General features: G+C 35.8%; 1 protein-coding gene and 1 long non-coding RNA gene across 2 annotated transcripts; both read left to right on the forward strand.

The window, feature by feature from the left end:
- Nucleotides 1-3,934: 3,934 nt before the first annotated feature.
- On the forward strand, nt 3,935-17,403 carry LOC128015892 (uncharacterized). The gene is made up of 8 exons (XM_052600133.1): nt 3,935-4,089; nt 12,762-12,854; nt 12,960-13,129; nt 13,239-13,319; nt 14,602-14,722; nt 15,189-15,241; nt 15,650-15,799; nt 15,901-17,403. Exons 1-8 carry the CDS (start codon nt 3,990-3,992, stop codon nt 16,069-16,071), a joined length of 939 nt encoding a protein of 312 aa, XP_052456093.1. The 5' UTR covers nt 3,935-3,989; the 3' UTR covers nt 16,072-17,403.
- Nucleotides 17,404-20,192: 2,789 nt separating this feature from the next.
- On the forward strand, nt 20,193-22,129 carry LOC128015893 (uncharacterized). Its single transcript, XR_008184032.1, has 2 exons — nt 20,193-20,396; nt 21,500-22,129. It is a non-coding gene; the product is annotated as an uncharacterized LOC128015893 (long non-coding RNA).
- The last annotated feature ends 90 nt before the right edge of the window (nt 22,130-22,219 follow it).

Raw genomic sequence — 22,219 nt, forward strand, 5'->3', positions numbered from 1 at the left:
CACCCATATTTCATCCAAGATGTTCATGTCTTTTTTTCTCCAGTCGAAAAAAGAAATTTTGAAAGGTTTTGATGAAAACATTCCAGGATTATTCTCCTAATAGTGGATTCAACGGCTGAAAAAAGGCTGAAGGTCAAAATGTAAAAAAAAATAATAATATGCTTGATAAACAGAAATGCTCACCTTGCACTGCTCTGCTATGCACGTCCACACGACTTCTCAATTTCGACTGGTTTTGTGGTCCAGGGATACATATAACATTTTGTTCTGTTATTCCTGCTGCCAACTCGTTTCGAAGAATGCACAATCTTCAATAAGACTAGTCTACTTTTTAAACCCTTAAATTTATATAATATAATATAATTAAATGAGATTATACAACCCTTAGAAATAGAACTATAAAATACACCAGAAACGATGAACAACTTAAATTCTGTTATCTTAGATGACTATGTGCTGTGAAGGAGAACATCTGTCTTTCATGGTGTTTCAGTGAAATGATGGACCAGGCGTGTCCACCCATCCCTGATCATTACCACTCACTAATTATGTCCTTGAAACATTCAATACTGATGAATTCATCCTTCATTTTTTTTTCTCAGTTCCCCACAGAGGAGTCTATCTTACTTGCATAATCACAGTATGATACAAACACCCACAGAACAAGCTTGCAGATTTGTTCTGAACAGGTTCAGCAAAGTCATATACAAAAGAATCTAAGCCATCCTTTTATTTTTGCTTACACCACACTAGAGTTATAACTGCTGCAGTGTCCCTGGGTTATAACTGCAATGGTGCAGATAAGCAACTGAATTGAGCTCCCAGTTCTAACAATCACTCAAGCAATATGTTCCTCTGACATTTTCTTCATTTGGGCTAATACAAGACTATTCAATAACTTTTAACAGCAATTTCCTTGTTGTTAGATTTCCTATGGAAGTGCCATTAAGGCAGTCACAGTTGATCAAATCTACATAGAGTGCCTTGGATGTGAAATAAAGAGTAGTGAACATTACCCAATTGCTCCAGAATGTTCATGAATATGCTGTTATTTCCTCTCATTTGGAAGGCCTTATTGATGTAAGGAAAAGTTGATATTTATCTTTCATTTTGCACAAAAACAAATTGTTTTAATCACAACCCTTGTAGAACATTAAGCAATTATAGTAAGCAATAGTAAGCAATTAATAAGCAAGTATAATGAGCAAGTAGAAGTTCATACATTTCACTTAACTTACAAGGTCGTAAAAAAATGAATGAAAAATAAAATAAAAATAAATAAAGTTAATAATTGTTAGCATTTTAATTTTTTCAATCTATTTAAAGGTTGCTTTATCCTGTGTTTTTGCCTATTTAAAATCAATATGAAACACTGTTCACAATCCTTTTTAAGCTAAATGTGTTGCATTTCAAAAATAAAACATATTCAGCAATTTAGGATGGAGACTTAATTTTATACTGAATTCACTGGATTGTGAAAATACTGCATTGAATCATTTCAAAAATGGGGCAAGTTATTACACTTTGTAATATTAGGAAGAAAAACATTTTATCCTCCTAAATATCATGCAGTGATGAATTATTCACAACAGGATGAGGAATACGCATTAAATTTACCCTGCTCCTGTCCTGTGTAACCTCTAATCACACAGACCTGAGTTTGTTTCTCTAGGGTAATGGCCTCCATATTGCACTGTAACTGTAAATATTTTGGAAACATTGCTTACAGGCTCACGATCTGAGCTTCACAAACACATTTCACCATGCTTTAGGGTAAGACAGCTAATCGTGGCTAACCTCACTCTCTTCAGAAGTTCCTATGGTGACTGAATGCCTATGGGCTGTAATACATGAAATCCATTATAGTCTCTTTGTTTTCAGAAGTAGAAATGCAGTACACTCTCATGTACGCTCTTACATCTCCTGCTGTACTTCCTGTAATAATGTTATGCCATACACTGTGGTAACAATCAACAAGATGTTACCACAAGACCCAGGACATTTAGTGGTAAAATATTATATTTGTATGGTTTGTGAAAATAACAGATGCACCAGTAATTTGAATTGAGGTTAAAATAGCACTAGCCGATATTGTTGTTAAAACAACTCTATGTAAAAAATGTTTTACCTTGAAATATCAGTTTCAAAATCATTCTGACTTCTAATAAGGCAAATAGCTTCTGTTTCTTCCAAACATCTGTTTAGTGAGCGTTTACAGCTATCCGATGTAAATATGATGTGAATTCCACTCACTTAAAAAATACACAAAACCACATCCAGTTGTTTTAAACAGAGCTAAAACAGTGGTATAGCAACACCCAAGTGATTAATTGAAAGCAACCTTATAATATAATACCTTTTTTTTTTTTTTAGAAACTTCACTTATTAAAACCAAGATTTGTCAGCAAGTTCCAAAGTGATTGCAGTAATCTGTTGCCGACACTGAAGTCACACTGGAGAAACTTTTAAGTACTTCACCCAAGGGCATAACAGTGCCAGTCAAAACCTACACTCACTAAAGCGATGGACGGACAGCATCACCCTTCAGGGATTTGAGGCCGCAGCATCCCAGACAAATTTCCAACCACTTCTTTAAAAAAAAAAAGTAACCCCAAAATGCCAGCTCATTTAGTTTTAAAACTCATTTAATATTTAAAAAGTTAAAAAGTTGAAGTTGAACTTAAACATCCAAGAAAATACCCAAGCCAGGCCCTCAGAACAATACATATTTTCACACCATCACTTTGAAATATGACTTCCTGAACACAGCATCACACTGTCATTCATCTCTTCTGCCAACATCTAATTAAATCCAGCCTCAATAACCAGAGACTGAATCTACGATTCTATGAAGTTTATCCAAAAGGAATAATCATGATAGCAAGATGAATATGCAATATGCCGCTTTCCATGAACAAAGTAGACTCTGAAGTCTTTATTTTGTTAGAGGGATTAGATATTGGATATTAATATTCAATTCATATCAGTTAAAAATAATTATTGCTACTTCTAATTTGCCTAGCCTGATCACACATTTTAGTATTTGAAACAATATTTAAAAAATATTATAAAATGATATTTGACCTAAGGTTGATGTTCATTAAGGTTATCATATTTAAACGTTTGTATTTGTTGTATACATTTGGTTTGTTTTGTTTTTGAGTCCTGCAGTCTCATACAGCCTATACTCTAATATTGTAAATGGATAAATGTGTTGTTTGAAATTTTAAACAGCAGAGGGCAGCACTGTGTCCTAGTTTCTTTACACCTGGATCAAATGAAAACAGCGTGTAAAAATAAAAGTAACACGTAATGTATGTAAAATCCTAAACAAAGACATTAACATTGTTATAAGCACAAAATGTCCTAAATGGATTTACTTGAGTCACTTTGTTGAGTTTGGACAGTGTGCATTAACATAACAGGAGATACTGCAACAACACACATTTCATTGTGTGGACGTTCAGATTTATAGGAGCTATAAAATATAAATGTTTACATTCAGTTTTTCTCCAGTGCTTTACATAGATATATGCACATTTAAAATGGCCAAACACAAGTCAACTTACAAAATATCCACACAATGTTTTGTTCCTTTGTTACAGCATGGTTATGATAATATGTATCTATGTTATTTTACCATGTGAGTTTTTTTAGAATGGCATCACACCAAGCCGGTGGATAAATTGAGCACTGATGCTGTCTCTATTTTGTCTTAATCGACTTCACTTCAAAAGATTAAAAACATGCAATTTGATTTACTTTGGATACAGACACTATACTCTATAATTACGACTCCGGTCAGGGGAATGAAGAAAAGAATAGAATAGAGTGGAACGGTTAAAGTAGTGAGTGGTAGCGAGTTAAAAAGAGAGGGGGAAGGGCCAAGCATGACTCTATAGGAGCACAGGCATTGGCTTTATCCCTTGTGTGAGACTCACAGTGAAACAAACCCAAACCTCACCCACTCTGACACACAGTCACAACACATGCTGCAGGACTGTCCTCTCACGATGGCCACACAGAGAAAATGCCACAAAGTGTCAAGCGTTGCTTTCTTAACCTGTCTCTTTGCTGTCTCATTTCAAGGTGAGTACGCTTTACTTCACTTTTCTTCTCCTGCAGATGTTTGGACCCAACTTTGTATCCCTGAAGATGTTGTGCAGCTTTAGGGGAGGAGATTGTTATGAACGAACATTTTGCTTTCGAATGGGTCCTATCTACTCGTAACTTAAAGTAACTATTAAAAAGAAAACTTTAAAAGTGAAAGTTTGAGCACTTGCTTTAATGCATGTATTTCTCGACTCTGCTCTGCTAGTTCTCCGTCTGCGAAGCCACCACACCTCTTTACATCACAGCAATACGCTGTAAACAAAGTTGATGAGTTTCTTCTCAAGTTAACGGCTTGGGATCAATTGATTCGCTCTCACCCACACAGTGTGTCTGTGCATATATTAAATCACCAGGTGGCCGTGTGTGCGTCTGTATGCGAATTAAAGAGTCCATCTGTTGAAATTCCATTAGGCATAAAGAGGATTTTGTGAATTTGGCGGACTATGAAGCATCCAGGTGTTTAGAAGACCCTAGGCGGCAAAAGTTGTGGACCGTATGATGTAATACATATTTTAAATTCAGTCAGAGACAACATTACGAGAGGCTAAACCTGATTTTACCAAGTGAGACATGTTCCTGGGACAACATCTTTGTTGTCCCTGGAACAACATTGTGATTAACCAATCAGATTTGAAGAACCAGTTTATAGATTTTGTGAAGTTTATGCTTAAAATCACTGTTTGCTGCTTGTACATCAGTGTCATTAATCTATCATTTCCTCTGATTTTTATTATAAATCCATGCATAAAATGATATTTAGCCACATAAAAATACACTCAACCATGCATCAATATGAGGAAATATGTATATTTAATTTCAAATCTATTTTTCATCATTTAAGGTGTCAAAATACCAGGTTCAATTTGTTTCAATTATCACATCATTCTAGTCATGCAGTACAGTATGTTTATTTTCTAAAGCCAATTCAGGGCAATGCATGCATTCCCTCGCATACTCCCATCAACCAAGCACAGCTCTCACTCTCACTGGCTTGTGTCCAGTAACTCAGTTAGTGTAGCTTAAAGGGGTACAAGCTCTGTTGTTGATGCTTCGCAGAGAGTGAAGGGGTTGGGCTGCTCAAGGAGTGTCTGATTAGAAACATAAGGGTCTATCTTTCCTCCATATGTTTGCTGCCCTCTCTATGGGTGGAGACAATGCGGGCCCCACACTCAAGGAAGAGAGGGGTTGAGGGTCCAGAGATCGGGGGCGGGGGGGGGCATGTTATTACAGAGAGAGAGGGAGAGAGAGGAAGTCCAAACTTACTCCTCCTTCCCTGTAACTGGATTCTTTGAGTCTCAAATTCCAGCATCCCTAAGAGAACACCCAGAAGTGGTTGGTGACTGCACGGGTGCTATGAGTGCTTTCTAGGGTTTTCTGGATGATTTTGACTGATCAAAGGTCAAAAGAGCCAATCCCCAAGTCTCTTTTACATTCTGGTTCACCTTTAAATGGAAGTCTATGGGATTTATTTTTGCCCACCAGGAAAAATTGCAAGTCACAAAAAAAAAAATAATAATTATGTAGTAATTTATGACTGAGATTTAATGACATTTTCTTTGCCTTTGATAAGCAAAAGTGACAGATGTACTTGAGACGGGGGTTGGAGGCATATGCTCATGCATCTGTTGTAGTAATGCTGATCTCTCATAACAGCTGACGAACTGTCAGTGTTATCAAGTGTGGAGCAGGGCATGATGTAGTGAACGCGTTGTTAGCTCCAAGAAAAACTGTGACGTGGGACTTCACCAACCAGCTTGAGCAGCCTTGAGGATCACAGTCGAGATGTAGAAAATATACATCCTGCTTTATTGACACCCACACCGCATGCTTTTTTTTCCTCACATGATAGGTTCCTTTATCATTCCTTTTCACAACAGCTTATAACGAATCCATCCGATCCCATTATTCAAGCATTCCTGGGGTTACAATCTCAAAACATTAAATTCCCAAAGAGCTTTGAAGAAAAAGGCAGGCATAGTCAGAGAATAAGATATGTAACTTCCTGTTATGTGATGTGAAATATGGAGGGAATGGATTTAGGAATTGGGGGATGGGGGCAAATAGACGTAACATTTGTGTGGAAGGGGGATGTAGAGATGTTCCCTATGGTTGGAAGAGGCTTATTTCTAATGTTGGGGATGGTGCTGGTGCTTGTGCAAGATCCTGAGTGAACTGGCCTTTTATTATTGACATCAACTCTCACCTTTATTCTTCCTTTCTAAAACAAAAACATTTAGTAAAAAGTTGTTCCTCTGGACACTGAACACAGATGTCCATAATTAAGAAAGATTATACAGAAATAAAAAGGGAAATGCAATCAGTGTCACACAAAAATTGGAAATGAAATATTTAATTAAAAATGATTTCAAATAATTATATAATTATCTTAAAAGTCCAAACACTGGAACCCATTGACTTTCTGTACACTGAATGGACTGTCCCTTTAATTTGGCTCAGTAATGAGGTTTTCTCCTATCCTTACTATTTTAGCCAGATATTCATTCCCTGTGAGCCTTCTATGCCACTCTCTATGGTGTTTTGGGAGCTCATTGTTGCTCTCATGTGAACAAAAAATATTTTTCCACATCACAGCTGGGTCATTAATATACCCTCTCAGGGCCGCTGCTGGCCCAATGGGTGCCCTAAGCAGAATAGTTTTTAAAAAGTATATGTTTGTTAATATTAATATAGAACGAAAGTTTTTTTAAATGTTTATTTGTTGTTGTTTGAGCAGTTGGGATGGTGCGTTTAGGGAGCAGCAGTACTGTCCCCTCTGGCAAACTGAAGCCATGCTTTCATATGATTCTTTGAGTAACGGGCTCTGTTGTGCCTTCCCTCTATACAGGCCACTGTTATTCAGAGCTATTTATATGGTATAATTTATTTTGAACTATGTAGCATCTTTAGAGAAAAGTCTTTCATGCTTTCGAAGTAGTTTCTACATGATTCAGTTCAGTGTAGTTTGTTAGAAGTTGCTTTTTTACTGTTCTTCCAATGTATGCATTACATTTTATTTATTTATATATGCATTTAACTTATTTATGTATTTAATTGAATATTATATTTTTTTTTAAATGTATCGACCCCAAACATTTGAACAGTATGTTAAAACATTATTACTATAAATAATAGTAATGAACATAGTTTTTCGGCTTTATCAGAACTACTGAAAGATAAACTTCATTAAAAAGCAATTTTTCTGTCAGATTACAGGAAGCAAGGAAGGGAGAGAAGCATAGAAAATAATTCCAATTTCAAGCCAAGGGTCAATTTAAGTTTACCTCTAGGTTATCTTTGCGCTGAAATATATCTAACATAATGTGTCGGTTCAGCAAGATTTCCACTGTGCAAAGCAAATCTTTGAGAAGAAAAACAAACTGTGTTGGTTAAGATGTTTGCAAAGTTGCTCTGTTTGCAAGTGCCTCTAAATTAAATCATCAAACACATCAAAACAAGACGCCTCTGAAATACCTGGCACACAGAAACTCACATGCCTGATACCACACACATTTTCCTCAGTTTAACCAATTAATGGGAAGAAAAATAAACAAAGCCATATCAGGCTGGTAGTAGCCCTGAGGAGAGCGAGTGAATGAATGAGTGAATACCGCTGAGGTGAGGTCATGCTAAGAACAAGGAGCTTAGAGACGCAGGAGGATGGATACTGGAGAAGAGGAGGAGGAGGAGAAAACAAGATTTGAATGTGCCCATCTGGTGACTTCAGCTCATGGTGGTGGGGAAAAAAAACTTTGGCATGAATCACTTACTACTCAGTAACTCAGGAGTCTTAAAAAGAAATAATTGAAACAATTGCTGGCATGCAGCTAGAATAAAGAGTCAATTCATAAAAACTACAGATTATTATATTGAAAGGTTATAATGAAATCTCAAGGCAAACCTGACCACAGTTTGAGATGCTATTAATATCTCTTCTGAAGGAATAAAGCAGTGTTTCCCAACCACTGTGCTGCATCAAGTGTGCCGTGGAAAATTATCATAACTTCCTATTTCATTATTATTATTTTAAATAAAATAAAATAAAATAAAAAGGTTGGGAAAGACTGGTCTAGAGGCACATGTCTAGGGTGTTTCTGTCAAGATAAGAATGTAAATGTCTCCATTAGCTTTCCATTTAATCTCATTGCTGGCAAGGAGACACAACTAAGATATAAAAGTCACATTTCTTTTGGGAACATGGAAACGGCAAATAAGGGGATTTACATGGATTCTAAGGATAATAAAAACAATATTTCTAAGTATAATTTCCTCAGCAAATCCTATTAGTCTGAACGTCAGAAGAAGATAAATATTATTAAAAAAAATTAGTTGGTGATGCTAATAAAAATATCCTGCAAGTGAGATTTTTGATGACAAAGAATTTACTGTTTTAGTACCTATAAATCCCCTGGTTTGAATTTTTTCACTAAATCAGTGCACATACAAAATTGGAAAGTGTATTACACAGAAGCAGAATTAATTTTTCTTGTGAAGCTACCTAAAACTGCTTATAAATCTAATTTACAAAACACTTCAGGCCGATATCACTAAACAGTTACACCTCCACAAAATAACACTCGAACCCAGTTCAAAAGATGGGAATTGCACTGTGCAAATTGCATTCAGAGGTCATTTAGTTAGTGTTTGCGCCATTACCGATTTGCACAACTCTTTAAGTCAAAACAAGCCAGCGCATGCAAACAAATCCTATTCATTCTTAGTGCATTTCTCCTTGAACCTTGGGAAAATCTAGATGCTAGCATCAGAATACAGTTTAATACACTTTATCCAGATTTATAAATATAATAATACAAGCAGAAGAGATTTAGCAAAGAGAGAAACACTGCTAAATCATATTATAGCATTACTTCTCATGGCTATTTAATTTACAGGCTAAATAAAAACATGGGAAATATTGTTTGCTGATTACTAAAACTTTAAAAAATGCAAATATTTTGTGTGTGATCAATCAAAAGATTGCTTAGAATGAATTAAACTGAGGTGAAGTTTGCTGTGTGCTAAAGAGAATTATGCAAATAATGCTAGATAATCGTTTCATTATAATGGATGGACACACCTAATCATTCTGACAGTGATCTGACTCAGTACTGTCTCGCTTTAGGTTTCATGTGTATCATGCTGAGCACTGACACATGACCAAAGATAGAAAAAAAAATATTTTAGAATAGAATCACTGCTTTATTCAAAACATCTCTTGTAGAAAATCACATAAATCTCATTTTTCAGCACATAATTATGCCAAACTAGAAATGGCTCCACAAAGAGTCTCTTATTTGCTCTTTCCATCTCCCTGCCTCCGTCTGTTTCAATTTTATTCTCTTTTTAACTTCTGATCAACTCTCTCTGTGGTTTCCAGGGGGGAGTGTGTTGAGGCATGGATGGGGTCAGAGGTCAGGACCTCTTGTGGCAGGGAGGAGGGGTGAGGTTAAGGTTTTATAAGCTCAGTCTGTGCTGATGTATCCATGCACAATCAGTCTATTAATTACACACAGCACATTTAACTCATGGATTCAAACCAGTGCAGCCCTGGACAGAACTGTTCGGAAATTAGGTCAGTGTTCATTCCTCTGGCTCTGAAAAACATTATGCAATTTAATCGACTTTAACCAGTTAAGCATAAGATAATTCTAAACATACCTCTGAATTACAAAGATTGAGTTTTGTAAACTTTTGCTGTTCAATCAATCAGTTTGGACATGGCCAACTGAACAAAGTCAGTAACGTTGTAATTCAACTCTCTGGTCAAACCAGGACCAGCTTCACCAACTCCAGCACCACAAAAAGAAGCATAATAGATAGAACAGAATAAGAAAAAGAAAAAAATATTTGCCAGCCAGATTCAAATTCACATCGCCCGTGTAGTGTAAACTCCATGGCTTAGCAAGTAATCTCTAACACAAGTTTTAACTCATACACTACAATGCTCGTGGGTGATGGAGACAGAAAACATCTCAATTAAACGGGTAATTGGGTTTGAGTCCATGGAACTCTGTTATTGAGACAACACAACATTGATGATTTACAGCTCGGTTAAGGCTGATTAATTATAATAATAATAATTTCTGAAGAAAACATGTGAGTCGTGCCTTACCATGGGGTCAGTAAGATTCTTTTCATGTTTCTGAAAGTAGTCTCTATTATGCACACTAAGAATGCATTTATTTTATCAAAAGTACTGTAAATACTGTGATATTGTGATTTATTATTCTAATTCAGCATCATTACTCCAGTTTTCAAGGTCACATGATTTTCAGAAATCATTTGCTGGTAAATAAACATGTCATATTATTTTCGATGTTGAAAACAGTTGTGCTGCTTACAGGTGTCATATGATGTGATTTAAAATTGTCCTTTCTCTTTGGAGTGTTACAGTACATGCTCTGGGTGCATAAAGAAGATCTGTAAAGTTGCAAAGACTAAAGTCTTTATCAAAGTAAAGGCCACGCCCCCCTAAAATGGCTCATTCAAACACGCCCCCACATGTGTACGTCACTATGTGGAAATATTTGAATAATGCCGCCCAAATGTTCATGCAAAGAAAGAAAGCGTGGTTTCAGTAAGTGTTGAAGGGTTCACAGTTAGTGTTGAAGCAGCCATGACAGGGAGACATAATATAAATCAAACAGAATGTGTTTTTTTTTTTTTTTGAGAGAGTAAAAATGCACAAAGTTTCCTGTGAGGGTTAGGGTTAGGTGTACGGTTGGTGAAGGGCGATAGAATATACAGTTTCTACAGTATAAAAACCATTACGCCTATGGGATGCCTCCACTTTTCACAAAAACAAACGTGTGTGTGTGTGTGTGTGTGTGTGTGTGTGTGTGTGTGTGTGTGTGTGTGTGTGTGTGTGTGTGAAAAAGACAGGCTCACACAGTGGAATCAGCGTTCTTAACCGTCTGTGGCTTGTGTACTGCAAACACATACGAGCTTCATCAATCCTACTCCACATTCGCATACTAAACATCATATAACCACATTCACTTTCAGTGAGGACAGAAATGACATGCCGAGTGTTAGTGTGTGTGTTTCTCTGCTCTTACCAAACGTGACTGATCACTGATGAGGTTGATGAACAAGGGGGACAATTTAAAATGCCACATCTCCGGAAAAGTGCACTTTGAAACAACCATGAAGCACTCGCCACAGGCTTTCCAAATACCCCACAGATTGTCTGAGCACAGGTCGAAAAACTTTGGCAACTAAGGTGAGGACAAAGAGAGAGTGCTGGTTAACGCATTTGCATGTCGTGTAAACCAAATTCTGCACAAAGACACATACAGACTTAAAGGCTTTTTAGACTACAAGGCTTTTTTTGGGGGGAGCGTCCTTGCACTTAGATTTAATTAGATGCATTAATTCTGACCCACTGTGACTGCAGTTTTGTTATAAATGCAACCACAAGAGGAACACAGAAGGTCTCACCAGAAGTTTATCTGTGGCTTTTCGTGGCCAGCAATAGAGAAAAAAGTGAGAAAAAAAAGTGTAAAATTGTTATGCTGTAAACAGAAGCCTGTTGCAATGCAAGCAACATTGCTTCTTGCCAATCCAGCAAAAGTTGCAAATGTAGATTGACATTCTTCACAACTTCTTCAACACAGAGTACACCTGAGCTTTGTTACTGCAGTTTTATTGAATGTAAAAACAGTCACAAACATGTGCATGTATCAGAACACAACTTCAATGTGTCAAGATTTCTCGATTTTGGAAGCCATTTCTGTCCATTGTGTTCATCGGATTGTTACTTAATTGTCTCAGGATTCAGAAATAATAATGATAATGCATGACTTATATTTACACACTTTTGTACAAAGGGAAATACACAACTGTTCATAAGTTTTGGTCAGCAAGTTCAAATGATTTGATTATTTTTTTTATTTTTTTATAAGCAACTTCACTTTTTGGAGCCATTTTTGGATTTACTTTTGGTCGCAAGGTTATTGCTAGTGTATGTTTGGCGTATGAATTGTCACACCCCTCTGTTCCCCTTTCTGGCTTGAACTGATGGTAAAACTAAGGACATTTATTTTGAAAGATGAAGCTCACGATTATGGTAATGGGAAATTACATTTCCGACGAGTGCTCGCATTGTTCGGCCAATCACAATGCACTGCTCAGTTAGCCAATCAGAGCATCAGACAGCGCTTTTCGAAAGGGACTTTGTAGAAAACTACGTGTTTGAGAGAGGCACAGTATTTGAAAAATAATGTTGTTTTTAGAACATTAAAGCATGTCAACATATTCTATTACACCAAATACACAAAATAATGATATTTAAAAAAGCATCATATGACCTCTTTAAAAATCTTGTGGAAATGGCAATTATTATTATTTATTTATTTAATTTATTTTTAATGGATAGAAAGTTCAGAAGAAACGCATTTATTTGAAATAGTTTTTTTTATATGTAAGAATAAGTCTTTATTGTTACCTTTGAGCAATTTAATGCATCCTTTGCAGGAAAAAATCTATTAATTTCTTACTCAGTTCCCTCCTTCAGTGCAAGTCTATAGTATTTTATCATCCGCCAAACAAAGATTGTATATTTCATATGCCGTTAAAAAGAAAGAAAGATTAAGATTTGGATGCAAATAATTTGAATGAGCCGCTGTGACATCGTTTACCTTATATTTCAGCTGTGATTTGTGAAGATGTGCATGAAGATTCAGGCGTCAACACCCGTGGGGATGGTGATCTACTCCTTCCAACAGGAAAGGTGCAGAAAAAAGGTATAAAAAAAACATATATATACACATTAAGCTGTAGTAGAAAAACAGCTCTTTATGACCATGACTACAACAAGTCAAGTAATTACAAGTATATTTCCCTCACAGAAGATCATCAGATCCAGATTGTCGTTTTCCCCACTATGTTTCCTGATTCAGAGACGCCACGAACTAAGACCACTGAGTCAACTCAGCCTAACACACAGACCCCAGATCAGACCGAACCAAACCCACCTGAAATAAACAGTGTCACTTCTAAGATGAAGACACTCTATACAGTACCTTATAAACATTATTTTAAAACATTATAAAATAATTCACTTTTTGGATGATGTGTTCTGTTAGGTAAAGATGACTTCTGGTCTTATATTTGTGTTAATTTTGCAGGGCAATGTGGTCTGTGTGGATAAAATACCAGTGCGATACAAGTATGATGTGCTGCTGAAACTAAAGGCCTCCTCCACATGTGTAAGTACTGGTATGGATGTATCCTGTGACAACTGTGTGGAATCTGGGAAAATAATATTAAATAATAGTAGCAGTGCTGATTCTAGATCCATCCTGACTAGTTTGAAAAGACCGAATTTAAGTGTACAGTAGAGGTAAGAAACTCACCCAAGCTTTAGTTTATTAAGTATGCCTAAGTATTGTATGCTGAATTTGTTGTATTGTATGCTGATCACTCGGGACACACAGCACCCAAATACCATTAAATTTCAGGAAGCCCACACTAAAGTGTGTTCAGAATAATCCACATTAATAAAAATTAAGAAAAAAAACATACTGTAATTCAGAGCCTTCAGTCTCAGACAAAACAATAGACAGACTGCTAGTTGTGTCTTCCTTTTGCCAATATGACAATCAAGTCGTCTTATAAGTATAGTCAACATTATAAGTATATAAATTTTGTATTAATAAAGTTGTCTCATAGAGACTCTAATAAATGTGTTATGCTTTGTGTTAAGGCTCACTAAGTGGAGCCGTCATAGAGGCCTTGTGGCCTGCACATCAATAGCATTCCATTACAATCCATGGGCGGCAGCAGGAAGTCTGCCAAGACACACAGACGGCCTCTAGGTTTAGTTTCAGAGCCAGTAAAGGGTCTCAGTAGAATAAAGTATCTACTACGAGAGAAAAAATTTGAAAAAAAAAGAAAAAATCATGAATGACCTGTGTGTGTAAATGACTAAAGCACACATCATGACATCTGATGTTTTCAGCTAAAATTCAGGACGAATTTGACACCTATCTTAACAAAAAAGAAAACGTTAAACTGTCATCATCTTCCATCACCAGCAAAACTGCCTAATTTATTATCTATTTAATTTTTGAAAGTTTTTGAAAGTTTATTAGCAACATGATTACTTTAGTGTTAATCATAACATTTATAATCAAAATGGCATTTTTATGGGTATTCTTCTATTCGCCAATGTTTCCTTGGAGAGCTGTGATTGAGTGGAAGGGGAAGCTGTTGCTATGAGAGAGAACCTGAACATACACGTGTCATATTACACTACATTCCAGGAAAGAAAGAGATATGAGATACAGAGAGAAAGAAAGAAAGAAAGAAAGAAAGAAAGAAAGAAAGAAAGAAAGAAAGGGGAGAAAAAGAGAGGAAGGCTTAAGGCATCACTCTTTTCCTCAGGTTTACATGTAAAATTTTATATATATATATATATATATATATATATATATATATATATATATATATATATGTCCAACACTTATTCAAAAACCTTTCACCCAATAGGAAGAGACTAAAGTCAAGATACAGAGTGTTCTAGAACATCTCTGTGGTGAAGACTGCAAACTTGAAATCTATCAGAAAGACAACATGGATGAGATCATTGTTTATGGAGACAGCGTTGAAGGTTTGTATTGTTTTGTTGTTCACCCCACAAAATAATACATTAATTATAGTTAATTATTTGATTAATTATGATCAAATATATAACTCTACAATTATAAATATGAAATACATACAAATGTCTATAGATGGCATCTATCGCTCGTATAAAAGCATCCAACTTAAAACCAACATTCAAAGTTTATCATATAATTAAAAATTAACATTGAATATCTTTGAATTTAAATTCATTTTTACACACATTAATTCAAGCTATAAAACTTCCGGGTACTTTTTGTTCACTTGTTTCACTTCAGTATGAATTGGAATTTAAAATTCTCTAAAGCCTAAATTTATTGCAAAAATAAACAAATATAAATTAATAAGTGACTATTGTGGCTGCATGTTAAATATTCCGGTGCTGTGAACAATCAGAATAAAATATTAGTATTTTGAATTTATTTTGATTTGTTTAAATTTTTTTCATGAAGCTGATCCTGAAGGAATGGCTGGGAAGTTCAACAATGACAACATCACCGATAAGGTCAGCAACACTGAAAACTTTGTCGTGTAATCAAGTAAGCAGGGTGAAAAAGAGAGAAAGGGCAAATACAAAAGGAAGAAGAAGTCTGTACATCTGCTATCAGGATTTTGAGTAGGAGTGGTTTAATAAAGCATTACTCCCAGATTCCAGTCCATATGAATAATACACACCTGAAACAGAAACACTGCATCTTTTACCATGTGGTTTAGTTTAGGGTTAAGTTGGAGTGAGGTAAGGCTGTAACTAAAGTGTAAACAGCTGTGCTAACAAATCAGACCAACACACTATACAGTATAACACTTCAGTTCACACAAACCTAATTCACACAATATTGTGATGCTATAAAAACTAAGATATATCACCCAATAGGTCAAAAGCTAACTTGTGTTGGTAATGGTTTGTGTCTAGGTGGAAGTAGAGGAGGCAGTGTCCCGAACTGGCCAGCAGTCTAAAATTGTTTTCATCTCTCTTCTGATAACGGGTTTGCTTCTTGCTACTTTGTTAATTGCTGGATATCTTCTAAAGACTAATCGAGGACAATCGAAAGGGCAACAGCTGGTAAGTGTGACCATCTAATCACTGCTCATTCTAAATGAATCAATAGTATTAGGGTTGAGGATCATTGCTCAATATCGAATTACTGTCTCGTCTCAATCAAGGCTGAGGACTCCTTTCAAGTGGAGAACCAAGGAAACACACTGCTGTCTGTGGCTCCTCTGCCTCAACAGGAGCCTTTGGACAAGTCCATCATTAATGGGGAGTCTCCAGAATCTCCCCCCACCAATGGACACTCCGCCACCCAGACACAAGTGACTGATACTCCAATGTAAGAGACTCGGTGTCAACATCAATCCAATGTCCAACATGAAGAGTGAACAAACATCATGGCTTATCATGCACAATAACATTAGGTGTGATAAAAACTGCAACATTGATATTGATAATAATGATGATAGTATAATAAACTGATTGTTAGGCAGCCTTTTGTGTAAATGCAAGAGATAAAAGAACCAAATCTGTTTCAGTTGAGCCTGAAATGTTAGCTGATGAATAACAACTCAGAAACCAGATCAATTACATACAAACATCAAACATTTACACTTTCAAATATGTTTGGATTCCACCAGTGCTTCCATGCTTAAGGAATATGATGAATAGGATATGTATTATACGTTTAGATGAGCCAAAAATCTTATCTATGTGCAGTATTCATAATGGAAAAGCATTCTCAAATCTACAACTGCTGCTCTACATACTGTACATACAGTAGTATGCTTTGGTACATCAGAAAATGTACTATTGTCTGGATTCAACAGTTCTTAAAATTAGGATTCTTATCAGTTCAAATGTGGTTATCAACCCTGGCCTTTCACTGACTAAAATATAGTGTCATTTTCTATTGCCTATGTTAGTATATTGCATTTTCCACTCTTGATTTGATTCACTTCAGAAAGGTTCTGGACGTTTATGCATTTCAGAGATTTAGCTTTTCTTCAAAGCAACTTTTGCATTCAAAATACATTTAATCAGTATGTGTGTTTCCTCAGGACCGTGGCATTATTAGCATTATTCTCTACAAGCTGAGCTGAAAATGTGTAATAAGCAAAAAGCTTGAGTGGTAGTGTTAACACAAATACTGCTAAAAATCTTGTGTTAGACACATCACTCTTTAAACACATTTGCATGTAGATCTTAATGGCAATGTCTGATGAATCACTGCTGTTATCATATTTTTAAAAAGCCAAACTCGTCTCTACAACAAATTACAAATTTGACCTTTACAGTAACTGCATATATTTTTATACAAAGTATATTTTGTATTATAATTTTTTGGTTAGGTGTGTAAGGTGGGGGGGGGGGGGGGTTAGGATTGTTGTTTAGCATGTGAAAGTGTATGTGTATGAGTGAGTGCTTAAATAGTTTTGTTTGTCATATTCAATTCTCCTGATTCAATTGACTGTTGAGAAGGCAAATTTCTGAACCTCTAAACAATAAAACACAATTTTCATAATGTTTGTACACAATAGCAGTAATAAGTGATTAGCATAGTATGTGTTTTATGTTTTTTTATATTTTTTTACTGTAATTATCTTGATGTTATGAGAAAATTAAACAAAAAATAAACATTGAATAAACTTCTGTATATGTCACATCTGACTGCATTTAAATCAATTCCACTGAAATCACAGGATATCCCAAAAGTTTACATGTAAATTTCCACACATGTAGTCACTAAGGATTCATAAATAACATAAATCTTTGGCCTTGAATGGTTGTTTAAGTAAACGAGTAAATCTACTGAAGCTAGTACAAAGGAAACACCAGTCAGGCAGTAAGTATGTCCCCTGGGCCGCATCAAACTTGCTACATGCAGGAAATTTCAGTGGATTCACACGGTCGTGGGATCAAGTGAGGTGTGTTAAACCTTCTGTGGAGCCCCATGGTTGAACATTTTGTACTAAGGGATTTGTATATCTTATATATAGGCAGGGTGGAGAAGTTGAGTCTGCTCTAACCACCAGACGAATTCAGCAACTGCAGGAAAAAAGACCAATGACATGGCGAAATGAAGGCGGAGCTGATGTTTCCCTCCAACTACAAACCAACCAATCAGTGTCAACAATGGAGAATAAATAAATCATTAGGATTCTAAATCAATTTTACTCAATGAAAACAAGACAAATTAACAACTACTTGAAAATATGACCAATTACACTCAAATACCAAGCATAAAGTCAAACTTATTCCCAGTTCCTCTTGAGAATAAAATATCAACTAAATGTAAAGAATTTTATTGTTATTCTAAAATGCGTATATGAGTCTGGTATTAAATACATACCATCACAAAAAACAAAACTGTTTAGATATGTCATAATATTAACTCCTGTTATATAGAGATCCTTTACTCACCAACAAATAGTCTAAATTCCATGGAGCTAAATCAAGACATGCAGTCAGACCCAGCTGCAAGCTTCAGATGTTTCGTTTAAGAGCTTGGATAGCACATGCACGCTCAGTGACACCAGATCTCCATCACACTCTTCTGCAATAACAAGTATAAAGGGTTTAATGAATAAACATGACATTCAGAGACAACTTAGGCCATGTCATTCACAGTCTCATTTATACTAAAAAAAAACTGTAAATACTTTGGTGCAGCAATGATTTATAGGTTTAGGTTGTGTGCCACCTGAAAAAGTTTGACAACAACTTGTATAGAATAATATTTAATTAACATACCAACTATCTCTGTTATCCAGAAAAATGAATCAACCTCCCTAACCAGGCATAGGAATAAACTGATTTATTTCACACACACGGATAAACCTGTCAGCTATATAATCCCCATGAGAATGAACACGAAGTATGGTTTTACTCAAACACATGCCCTCCCTTGTTGCTCAGTTTTATGACCAACACATGTACACTTCATGCTCTATTCCCAGACACTTCCCTCACAGCTTTCTCACAAATGTGCACTACTGTAGAATGTACTTTAAATCACTATGCCTCTGTCTCTGCTGAGATCTATAGTGCAGTGCATAAAAAAATAAACAATTATTCGGTTGTTATGTCTTTGTTGAGGTATTGCTTTTGGAATAAAATGTTGCTAATTTTCGAAATGTGAACTTAAAAATCCTCCACTTTGTAAATTGGCAACAACTTGAACAATGGCTTTAGTAAAGAGTATTTTGGGTAAATAGTGCCCCCTGGTGTGTATACAGAGCTCTTGCATAGGTAAATGTTACTGGACAATAATAATCTGAGAGAACATTGAGAATTCTTTATGAAATCCTTCCTTGAAACAATAACAAAATCTAGAGGTAAAACAATAAACTCCTTTCTTATTGTCGCAAATACTTTATATAGAGAGAGATGACACTCTCTCAGAATGTGCTTCGTAAAGTTTCTCTCTATCAAGAAATGACGTGAAATGTGGATTTATTCAAAATGATTTGGGGTACAATAGTTTTTCTTTTTTGTTCTATTTTATCTGAGCTTCTAATGCCAACATTATAATAACATTTTTTATTACTTTTGAATATGTAAAATTGGGAGGCATGATGAACAATGTTTCATGCAGTTATCTAACTGAAGCCTGTCCTTGACTTATTGGCTTATCATTATATTTTATGACTTAATGACAATATATAAACAATAGCCCAATGTGGATTTCATTAAGACTTTTATTTTAAAAACATTATTTGTACAACTAAAATAATAATTCAATATATTTCATATATTCAATAATCCAACTACGCTTATAACAGTGAAACAAAGTTTCCTTTTTCTTAATGAAATTTGACTGCTTTTTTTTGGGGGGGGGGGGTTGTCTTTTATGACTAGTCCTAATGTTCTGGAATGCTCCAGAAAGCACTGGAGTATTACAGAATATTCCATGAATGTTACAGAAACTTCTAGAATGTCCCCCATCCTTGCGAGAAAATAAATAAATAAATCTGACCTAAATATTTGAAGTTTGAAAACATGAAAGTGAGAAATAATTCGTCATATGTGCTCTAATTTGACATTTAGTAATATGTTTGTAACATGAGAGGTCGTTGGCTAAACACGTTTGATATCTTTCTTAATATCTTTCTATCAACAGCACAGTTACTTGGTAATGATAAATGTTTTTATATCAAAACATACAGGACATGTTTATGAGCTATAAAAGAAAGATGTTACGATTGCTAATAGAATAAGGTCAAATAAACGATCTAAACAGTGTTTTCGCGATGGCATGATATAACAGATCTTTTCATATAAGCTTGGGTCCCAATGCATTTGTTCTCTGTTATGAGATGCTGCGACAGTATCCAGCGATGCGCATTAAATGGTCGCCTGTACCATGTGACCTCATTCAATGTTTGTAAACACGCGTCAGGCACATGTGATCCCGAAGTGTTTAGGAACGTGTGAAGAACAGCGACCAATCAGACGCCGGGGGAGTGTCTGGGGGCGTGGCTTGAGTATTTCGTCCTGGAAAAATCGATAGGAATCTTGTAATGATGCGAGGAGACTACGTCTCAAAGAATAGAAACTGAGGAGTTGGGTCGGATTGAATCAAGTGAAGAGTGCAGGCATCCTTTACATGTAGAAAAAATATTAAGAAAAAGATTCCAGTGGAAGGCAATCGTTTGAATGTATCCAGGTAAGTAGAAGAATTTCTTTTTATGAAAGGTACAATTAATTAATTTGTTTGTAAGACCGGGAATAATGTATGAATCCTTTTAAATAGGTTACCTTAACATTTTTAACCAAACATCATTTATAAATATTATCTGACAAATAAAGTTTACAAATTGATGTCATCACTTGAAATCTGAAATTGAAGTGCACTGATAATTATTCCAACAGGCCTTCGTTAAGATAGATGTATTACTGCGTCATAGCGATTGCGACAAGGATATGGAGATTCGTTAGGGAATTCGCCTGCGTAAGAGATTTCGTAGAGCGCTCCCTGTTTATATCCACGCGTCTCGATCTTGAATGAGTGTTGCGCTGTCTCACCTAACTGCGTCGCGTTCAAGAGTTGCTAGAAAAGGATGCTGCGCGAGCGAGAGGTGCGTTGCGCACGTCACTGGCTTTAGCTGAAGTGCGCACTTCTTGTCGCTTCAGACCACAGCTGAAGCAAATCAGAGGAATCGTAAGGGGTTATTAAGTAATAAAAGTGGATCACACATTAAAAGTAGCTTAACATACTTTCGGTACCTTGTTTAACCCCAAAACTTTTAAGGATAGACATTTTATCGAAAAAAATAGAGCTTAAGACGTCAAATCGCAATATTGTCGGTCTTATTCGGCGAGTTTAACAATAAAATTGCATTAGTTATTTGCAAGTGCGCACTTGACTAAACGAGGTAAACAAATCATTAGCACAGTGCTCAATTTTCCCTCTAGGTGGCGCATTCAGACTGCATTGTCTGCTTGTTATAGCCTATTATTGTGTAGCCTACTGAAGCGTAGCCTATCATAACTTTGGTGATCATTATCATCACTTTTTTATATACATAAATCTAGTAATAAAAAGATATACAGATTTGTACTAGTATAGAATTATACAATTTATACATAATATACAACAAACATTTGGAAAAAAACAGCTTGTTCCCACGTAGAAATAATATGTGTGTGTGTGTGTGTGTGTACATACACGCACACTGTACTGCATGCCTTAACTGTTTGCAATCTGCTGACTGTATATTTACTGCAATATTTTCTCTCTTTCTCTTTTCCACCCCCTTTAAATGGCAGGTTCTGTCTCAATAAAGATGCCTTTCCCTTTAAGAGCCGGATCAGCATTGCACAAGCTGTCAGGTGCACAGAGACAGCAAACCAAGAATAAACTGATGTACTAGAGTGAAAAAGAAACTTGTAAACAAATACTCTCCCTCCCTCCCTCCCTCCCTCCCTCCCTCCTGGTCACTCCCTATATTTTTCTTTTGTACTCATTCAATTGACTTAGGTCTGCAATGGTTCAAACATAATACCTCTACTCTTGGGTATATGCAGTAGTGGAGCACATAAACACACAGCATAGGCCTACTTTTAGGGAACATGTTTTAACATAGTTGCACAGAAATAAATTATATTAAAAGAATCTTGACAGAATGGGGTTTACAAGCTATATAGTATAGCATCTTTTCTGTTTTGTACTTTGTTTTCCAGTGCCATCTCCTCCCATGCTGCTCCTGGAAGCTGAATTCAGATGGTGCCATAGAGTACTTTATGGCATCTAGCACCATTTGAAATCAGTGTTCTTGGGTCGGTCCTGACATCACATGGGAGACCTAAATGGTGTTGACTACTGCAATATTTGTGATCAGTGTCTCTGCATGTCTGTTTGCATAAGTTTTATAAATTAATAAAACTAATTTATCCTTATTAAGTGCTGCAAGTTTCTTTTTTTCCAATATAATACAACTGCAATCAACAGTCTTATTAGAGCCTCTGTTGTAACCTTTTCATGGAATG

Source organism: Carassius gibelio, chromosome A6, assembly GCF_023724105.1.
Source record: "Carassius gibelio isolate Cgi1373 ecotype wild population from Czech Republic chromosome A6, carGib1.2-hapl.c, whole genome shotgun sequence".
Taxonomy (NCBI): Eukaryota; Metazoa; Chordata; class Actinopteri; order Cypriniformes; family Cyprinidae; genus Carassius; species Carassius gibelio.